This window comes from Marmota monax, unplaced genomic scaffold, assembly GCF_021218885.2.
Source record: "Marmota monax isolate L192 unplaced genomic scaffold, Marmota_monax_Labrador192_F-V1.1 WCK01_AAM20220418_F8-fsc00465, whole genome shotgun sequence".
NCBI lineage: Eukaryota > Metazoa > Chordata > Mammalia > Rodentia > Sciuridae > Marmota > Marmota monax.
Genome location: NW_026694621.1, coordinates 262,414 through 272,239, shown reverse-complemented (window position 1 = coordinate 272,239; position 9,826 = coordinate 262,414). Strand labels below are relative to the sequence as shown.

General features: G+C 36.7%; 1 gene segment (V, D, J or C); it reads left to right on the top strand.

The window, feature by feature from the left end:
- Positions 1 to 7,889: 7,889 nt before the first annotated feature.
- Positions 7,890 to 8,836, top strand: LOC124078066 (immunoglobulin lambda variable 1-40-like). The segment is given in 3 exon segments: positions 7,890 to 8,022; positions 8,133 to 8,464; positions 8,828 to 8,836. Coding segments are annotated over 3 exon segments (468 nt in total).
- Positions 8,837 to 9,826: the final 990 nt, after the last annotated feature.

Genomic DNA, 9,826 nt, shown 5'->3' with positions numbered 1-9,826 from the left:
AAAACTATCTCACAAGACTGACTTCCATACACTCTCTTAGCATCCACTGAGGTGAATTTTCTGTTGAAGAACATTAAAGTGCAGAACTGAAGGTTATACATGGACATGAATGGGCCGTATTGCACTCAATACTGGCTGAGCAGGTGAAAAAGAATTGTGTGAAAATTCAGTTTGAGTTAGTTTCTGCTTTATCCATAGAAAATGATATTATAAACTGTTATGTTGAGGTAATAAACAACAACAGGGAAAGAAAATACTATGTAGGTATGGCCCTGATATGTGTTTATTATTGCTATGTAATGTGGCTTTTATTAACATTAAAAAATCCAGGTTTATCTTTTTGTCTATTTAATAAATAATACAACTACTAAAAAGACCTCATTAGAATGAATGGAATTTAACGCACCATAATTTAAAAGCACAAAACATATTTTTAAAAATATATTTGCTAGTCTGAAAAAGTTGCTTTGTTGGAGTTCTCCTTCAGTCTTCAAAGCATAGAATTTCCTGGCAATCCTGAAGAGTTTCCCTCATTGTAGAGAATGTATCATGTAGAATCTATGGCATCCCATGTCATCCCAATTCTAGCTGGTGTGCATAATGCATTCTGGGAGAAACAGATCAGAGGGAGGTATGTGTGCCCAGTGGATGCTCACTCATGCTGAGGACCTGTGGTTGCATAAATGGAACAGCAGGGCACATGATTCATTCACTGCCTCAGTTGCTGGGCAAACATGAAATGATAATACAAAGATCATAAAATAATATATTTTATTTCAGTGCCTGCTTGAGATGTGGTCTATATAATATTGGTATTTGATGTATATTTAGTGGATCCAAATTAACTCATATAAAAGGAGGTATCGACCAAGAATTATAGTAATGCCTGTTATCTGTAAAAATAATTGCTTTTCCTGTTATTTTCTTTTTATCATTCTCTGTGTGTACTCATCTGTGTATGTTTGCATGGCAGATGTGAAAAATAAATAAACCTACCACATTTAAATTTATTCATATATATATATATATATATATATATATATATATATATATATGTGTGTGTGTGTGTGTGTGTGTGTGTGTCTTACATTTGGATTATTAATTTTATACAAAATCATACTGTGCATTTTTAAAAATTTGTATCAATCAACCCAAAAGAACAAGTTTTCTCTTCTTTTTGGTTGTTTGATACAAATTTAAAAAAAAAATTAAAAACATTTTTTTTCCTTTAAAATACTTTTCTCTCTAAAATGACATTTTTTTTTTTTTAGTTTGAAGGCTATGAAAAGCAGATGTAAATGTTAAATAAAATACTTTGGAAGGAGACAAAGTGGAAAGGAGATGTAGGAGGACAGGTAACTTTAGACCAGAGTTCTGATAACTGTGACAGGAGCAGGGTGAGGAAAGATTGGTAGGAAGATACTCTGCTCATAGGAAGGGCTCAGAGAGACTCTGCGGGCTCAGAGAGACTCTGCATGCTCAGCAGAACTGGAGTTACCATCAGAGAGACACTAGTTTCCACAGAAAGATCCTGAACTAGATAACTGCAGATGTCAGCATTGCCTGGAGCCATCAAAGGGCAGAAGGCTGACATCAACTGTTGTTCTCCTGTAAGATTCCCTGTAAGAGGCATTACAAGTACTTCCTGGGCTTCTACAATCAGCTTTAGTGATGCATTGTCCCTCAGGACAGGTGCTGTGCCTATACCCATCACCCTACTCCCTTATATGGACCCAACAGGAAGTCAAAGCTGAGGTATTTCAGTGATTTGGAGACCTTGCTATCTTCAGGCCCTGTAAATACTGAGATACCCCTCTTTTGTAACCTGGGTGAGAATGAGGTCCTCCAGCCTGGAGTATTCTATACAATCCCCTCCTGTGCCTGACTCCTGCTATTCCCATAACCTGGGACCACTCTTTAAATTCTCTACATGTCTCTAGTGTCTGATGCATGTGAAGCATCTCATTCATTCTTAAAGAATAAATGAAGGAAAGAAGAAATGAGTAACTCATATAATTCCCCTACTACTAATTCATTTACATTTGACATTATTCTGATGGGAGGGGGATGAATCCCTTCTGCACTGATTGTCTCTGAAAATCCTGAATAATTTCCACCTTTTCATGCCATGTTCACAATGTGAGAAATATACAACAAAACCTTCTTCGACCAGTTTTTTTTTTTTTAAATCTGGTCTCAGCTTTGTGAATCAAAATACAGGTGTTGCCTTTCCCTCATCTTGTTCTATGAACTACTTGTTCCTCTTCCACCAGAGGTTCATTGGGCCCAGGTATCACACCTAAGATGCACTTGATGTTTCATCTCTTCCCTGTTTCCTTTGCTCTCATCTTACAGTGCACATCCACAAATTCTTTCTGCCAGATCACATTGTCCCAATTTTGTCTTATAATTTCCCCAGAGCAGATGCTCTAATATGAGATATAATGATGATACAGACCTGGTTGAACATGTTCTCGTTGATGCAGAAGTCACCTTAGGAACCTAAAATATGTACAGATGTACGAGTCCCATGCTCATTGTGTGGTCTCTGAAGTTGTTTTCCCCTAAGCCCCAATTATTAACTAAGCTTGTTCATCATGACAGACTCCCTCAGTCAGGAACCCAGACACTGCAAATACACATGGGTAGAGATAAGGTGTAGGGAACCATTTGCATGAGCAGCCCCAACTCTGGGAAGACAGTGGACCTGGTATAAAAGAAGCTTGGGGCAGAGGAGTTATCAGAGTGAGGCCTACCAAGGGGCTGTGTCCACCATGGCCTAGACTCCTTTCCTCCTTCTGCACTTCTCTCAATGCACAGGTAGGTACAGGCCTCATAGGCCTAGAGCAGGCCCCTAACCTGTGTCATTACCCTCTTTCTCAAATACCCAAGTTACTTTCACTTACGCTTGCTCTTCACTCTGATATGTGTGTGCTTGCAGATTCTCTCTTTGTTTATTCTGACATGGCCACGCTCTTTCTCAGCATCCCTGGAACAAGAGTCAGACTCCCCTGCACTCTGAATAGGAACCTACTGTTGGTAGAGAAACATGTACTCGTACTAGCAGGACTTGTGTCTGAGTACTACTACTCAGACACAGAAACAGCTGGAGCCTGAGTTCTGCAGTTGAATTTCTGGAAACAAAGATGTCCCAAATAATGAGGTGTATTTGTAAATCTCTGGGCTCCAATTTGAGGACATGGCCAATTATTATTCTCATGTTTATGACACTAATACTCATGACAGTGAAATAACCAGATGAGCAAGTGAGAGAAGACCCTCACTTGTAGTGGGTTCAAGTTTATGGCACTTTACTGTGGCCCTAAATGTTTATAAAATGAGACACTAGAGTCTAGTTGACATTAGAGGCACACCATAATTCTCTCTCATTACATGATGCTCTTAGAAACTACACAAGTTACAAAAATTTATAATAATATTCAAAATAATAAAATTGTCAATTACCAATAGTAAACGGAGGTATGGCAAAGAAGTTGAAGCCCATCAAGGTGATAACCCATAATATCATTATAACTTAGTATATATCAAAATTTTATTTTAATTATAAATTATGCATAATTATATACAGGTAATAAAATTTCAGCAGTAATCATTGTCTATCCATCAGGATCTAGCAATTTTAATTGTAAATTTGACACTGAATTTTTAAAATTCATTGTCTTTAAAAGAATATCATTGAATTAAACACATAAGTATCCATGATGTATCTGCAGATTGACATGTAAGGGTTTGTTTTATTTTTATTTTATTTTTTTATTTTATTTTACTTTTTAAAACTCCTTAGTCATAGACTCATGTAAACTACCCATGTGAATAACATAATTCATATGTTCTGCTTCAAGTGGAAGCAGTAAAAAAATAAAAGTTTTCATGTCAAGTTTTCTCTCCCTGTATAAGATTTTTTCAAACTTGATTTCAAATTTCAATATTTCAAAGCTTTATACCATAATGTAAGATTAGTTTATTTTATTTTTATCATAATATCAAGCCAGCTTGAAAGAATAATCCGTCCTGAAAGTGCTTTTGGTTAGTAATCTTAGACTCTGCACTTGTGTTTAAATTAATGAAAAAGGGTTTATAATGATAGACTAATATCCTCACTGAAGTGGCTTATTCTTCTTATGAATAACAAGGGTATTCATGCATATAGACAGTAATCCATAAATTGGCTTTAGTGAATGGGTGACCTCATGCTAGCTGAGCATAAGTCATCATTATTTTTGATTTCTACATGACCTTAAGGCACTTGGATTCACAATGAACATACTGTTTTTGTATATGTTTATTTTCACTTCATTACCTTTGTGGAATATTCAAACCATTCAATAAATATGTAGCACCTTTCATTGCTACTTTAATATGCAAAGTCTAATGATAAATGAGATTTAGTGTTATTTCATGCTTCATTTTTACATTTTTATTTGTTGCTTAGATATACATGACTTTAGAGTCTGTTTAACATTTTATATACACATTGAGTGCAACCCATGGGAATTCTGATACCTTTCTTGTGGTTGAACATCGTGTGGGTTCCACTGGTCATTATATATGTTATATGTACATAAATGAACACAGAAAAGTTATGTCTGATTCATTCTGCTGTAATTCCTATTTTTATCCCCCTCCCTTCCCTTCATTATACGATTTATAATATGAAGTACTTCTATATTTGCCCTCCCTACTCTCCCTTGCTATTAGTTGGCAGCCACCAGATCAGAGAACACTCATATTTGGGCTTTTGAGGTTTGACTTATTTCATTTAGCATGATAGTCTCAAGTTTCATCCATTTGCCCACAAATGCCATAATTTAATTTCTCTTTATGACTGAGTAATATTCCATTTTGTATGTATACCACATTTTCTTTATTGATTCATCTGTTGAAGGGCATCTAGTTTGGTTCCATAGTTTAACTATTGTGAATTGAGCTGCTATAAACATTGTTGTGGCTGCATCCCAGTAGTATGTTAATTTTCAGTGCTTGTAGTATAAGCTGAGAGTGACTTAGCTGAGTCAAATGATGATTCCATTCCATGTTTTCTGATGAATCTCCATGTCTTTCAAGAGTGATTGCAACAATTTGTAGTTCCACTATCATATACTTATTTTCTATCTGCAATTTTCTTTCTGAAACATTGGTCATTTTATATAATTTGTTTCATGTTGCTGTATGTAAAGAGTTCAAATATCTGGATTCATTTTTGGAGATAAAAACTCTACATGTGCTGGTGGATTTGGCTACACTTATGAGGATGAGCAGAATTAAACTTCCTGATGTGCAGTGGTGATGATTTTTTTTTTTTTTTGATCTTGCTTTTTCTGAATTGAAGCGAAAGTGGAGCTTGTCTGTGGAAAGAAAGATTCTGCAGGACATTAACAGTCATTGCACTTCACATAGGTCTATGTAAACGTGAAGAAGTGAATTTTTATTAAAAGTACAGAAATTCACAAAGGGGCCAACAGTGCCTATTCCTAACAGGTAGGGAAAAGAAGGAGGGAAGGAGGAAACAAATAATGAGTAAAATCTAATGTATTAAACTTTTAAAAAAATTGAGTGATTTTACAGTGCACACAGTTCATTTATAACTTATTTAAATATAATCTATTAATCAGAAAGTATAAATTATATTTTATCTATATATGATTATTTTATAAAAGTAACCAGTATTAGATTCTACAATGTACACAAATTACCTTATCCCAGGAATAAATATAATTGCTTGATTTTAATTCTGTCTGTATTTAGTTACATATTGTGCTGGAGATAATAAGTACCAACTGACTATGAGGTGAGTTACGTTCCTAAGTATGGAAATTTTTAGGCCCTAGAATGACAATTGTTGCCTATCTTGGGTTCTAGAAGTGTCAAAATTATGAAAAAATATTCAACACCTCTAGCAGTTATAGAAAGGAAATGAAAACTATATTGAGATTCCATCTTACACCAATTACAATGGAAATTATTAAGAATACAAACAACAATAAATGTTGCCAAGGATGTGGGGAAAAAGTACACTCATACATTGCTGGTGGGACTGCTAATCGGTGCAATCACTCTGGAAAGCAATATAGAGATTCCTCACAAAACTTAGAAAGGAATCACCATTTATTCTGGTTAACCCACTCCTTGGTTTATACCCAAAGCTCTTAAAATTGGCATACAACAGTGATGCACCCACATCCATATTTATATCAGTTAAATTCACAAAAGCTAAAATAGAGAACCAACCTTGGAAATGATGCCTTTCAACAGATAAATGGATAAAGAAAATGTCATGTATACACACAATGGAATATTAGATAGCCACAAAGATCAATGAAATTATGGTATTTACCAGTGAATGATTGGAAATGGAGACTATCATGCTAAGTGAAAGAAGACAATCCTCCAAAAAAAAGGTTGGTGTTCTCTCTGAATAGTGGGCACTAACTCAAATAAAGGCAGGGCTTAAGGATGAATAGAAATACTTTGGATTTAGCTCCTCTCCAAGTACTAAATGATAGAACCTTTGGAACAAAGATTTGTATTGTGTATAATAAATTAGATGGTACCCTGCAAGCTAATAAAAACACAGACTTTATGTTCACTTGCTTAATTTTGATGTAAGAAGAATATATATCAAAGACACCATCTTACAGAGGGTAATGAAGGGAAGGGAAGAGGATTAGGAATAGGAGATATAGTAGAAAAAATCAGACATATGTCCCTATGTGCATATATAAATACATGGCCAATGTACTTCTATATCATATATACCCAAAAGAATGAGAAGTTATAATCCACATATATGTAATATGTCAAAATGCCATCTCTTGTTATCTATAACTAATAAGAACAATTAAAAAATAAAATAAAAGTTTATAAAAATTTAGAATATGATTTACTTCCTCAGGTGTAACCACAGGAAATACACTGTGAAATACATTGAAACCTATTGGTCAAATTTGAACAAAAGACTGATATTCATGTCCAGACCACTTCCATCCCTGCCATTGCCTACAACAGTGCATTCCATCCATGTCTGAAAACACTCATGAGTCCTGCTGTCTGAGTCCTTTCAGGATCTACAGTCCCTGTGGCATTCCATGGAGACAATGGTGGCTGTAGCTATTTGTGTGTGACAGACTCATAATCACCACTCTCAGTATTACTTGCTGACAATAGGGGTTACAAACATGTGAACTGAGAAAGCTTGAAAACATGCATAAAAGTGTCTTATAAATAGCATCAAAAAGCTATTCATAAGATTTTGTGACTGAGTTCCTCGCCAAGTACTAAATGATAGAACCTTTGGAACAAAGACTTGTATTGTGCATAATAAACTAGATGCTACCCTGCAAGCTAATAACACCAGATACTTTATGTTCACTTGCTTAATTTTGATGTAAGAAGAATATATATCAAAGACACCATCTTAGTCCTGTCCAGGAAAGAGTGAAGTGAAGTATGCATAAATTCACAATGTGGAGTCAGAGAAAAGCAAGAAGGCCATCTTGAGTAATGAGAAGGTCACAGAAGGTCTTACTGGCTTGGCCACTAGGCAGAGGCAGTGGGGATACAGTGGGAATGTAAAACTTTCTCAGGGGTTTCTGATCATAATGTCCTATGATGATGTGTAAGGGCTTGGACAATAGGGGGCACTGCAGACCAATTAAGATGGGTAAGGAAAGAACCAGAACAGTAAGGAGCCACCTGGCCTTGTCTGATGGTCTCTTGTTAGGCCTCACAGCTGTGAACTCCTAAACCAACCCAACTCCACCCTTCTATACCCACTTGGCATCTTTATGTAAAGGAGTCTGAACCAAGACCCAGGGTGCAATCAGAAAACACAGAGGTTTCTAATTTGCATAGATAGTCCTTCCCCTTCTCAGAGTATGAAAAGGGAAAGGGAGAGCCTTGGGGGAACCTCTGCTCAGCATCAGGAACAGAAGGCAGAGCTCAGGATGACCTTCACCATGGCCTGGTCCTGTCTCCTCTTCATATTCCTTTTTCAGTGCACAGGTGACTTAATATGGAGGAAGGATAGTGTGTGGAAGTCCTCTGATGTGGATCCTGATTCTACTCTTCTTTCCAGACAAAACTTATGCTCTCTGTGTTTCTCTTACTTCCAGGGTCCTGGGCACACTCAGTGCTGACTCAGCAGCCCTCAATATCTGGAACTCCAGGAGAGACAGTCACCATCTCCTGCATTGGAAGTAGCAACAATATTGGTAGCTATTATGTGAACTGGTACCAGCAGATCCCAGAAAGGGCCCCTAAACTCCTCATCTATGATAATAGTTATCGACCCTCAGGAGTCCCTGATCGCTTCTCTGGCTCCAGATCTGGCAACTCTGGTTCATTGATCATCACAAACATACGGCCTGAGGATGAGGGTGACTATTACTGTCAGTCTTATGACAGTAGCCTCAGTTATCACACAGTGTTCCAGGCTCATGGAGAAGTAAGACAAAAACCCCTTTACCATCTGTCAAGAGAGCAAACATATTGCAGCTTCAGTCACACCTGGTCTCTGGCTTTTTCTTCTACCACTATTATAGGGCCAGCTGAATATCCTAGCACTTCTTTGAGTGAGAAGCCTCTTGTCCTCTTTCCTCATAGTCATTCACAGCAGCATGTTCCTAGGAAAGTATCTTCAAAAAATAGAAATTCCTGCTACTCATTAGTTTTAGGAGCTGAACAGAATGTTGTAGTTCCTTTTCCTTGGAGTTCAGGTGCCAAGGCACCCAGTGCAACCCTGATCATCTCAGACTTGATCTATAATGGGAATCCTGTGGATCCCTCCTCCATTTTTTTCTATTTCCAGGAATTCTAAAACTTTGTCTTTTCCTTAGCCTTCATTATGTATATCTGTGATTCATGTTTCAGCCTAATTTTATATGTTTCCTAACATTCAGTATTTGACAGACAATAAAATGCACATAAGTAAAAACTTTAAGAGATTTTGAGATATTTTCACATATTTGGGAATATCAATGCACTCAGGCCAAGGAATCTGTATGCCAGCACACAAAGCTTTTGCCCTTTCAGAATCCTCCTTCCATCCCTGCTCAAAGAATCATCCAGGCAACCACTGGATTTCTTTCTTTGCATTTCTGTCAGGTTTCCTTTAATATAACTTTTATATCTGAAAACTCACAGCAGATATGCCTTCTTGAATGATTTCTTCCAGTCTATAATTCATTTTCAGACCCTTCCATATTGTTTTGAATTTCACATGATTATACTAAGGATTCAGTATGACTTTTGAGGTCCCTAAATATTTCTGTATGGATGGACACTTTGATCACTTTTGTATCAAAATTGTATTTTATAATTCCATTAGTGTAGAGAGCCATATAATATAATCCAGCCTTTATTGTGTTAATTGTATTATTGATATCCTGATCTAAGATCTTTCCTTCAAAAGTTGACGAAGTACAATTAAAAGCCCTTTCCTTTTGATATATGCTCACACTTCACTAGGCTCAACATCTCCTCAATGGGTCTGTGGATAGGCCTATCCAGACCCTTAATTTCCTCACATTGAAAAGTGTCTGTCCTAATTCAGTGATTGTGGTGGGACTGAGATAAAAAACAAGAGGGCTGACATGTAACACTCCCAGGGAGTTACTTGGAAGCAGAAGAGTACTGGGAGGACAAGGATCTTGTCCTGTGTGCTTGGGGTCAGAGAGATTGGAGCATGTCTGTAATATTACCACAATCTCTACAAAGACCTCTCTCTCTCTAACTGCAGCACATTTCATACAGCCCATTTGATGACATGAATACTCTTAAAAAATTGTGGAATATCCATATGCTGGTA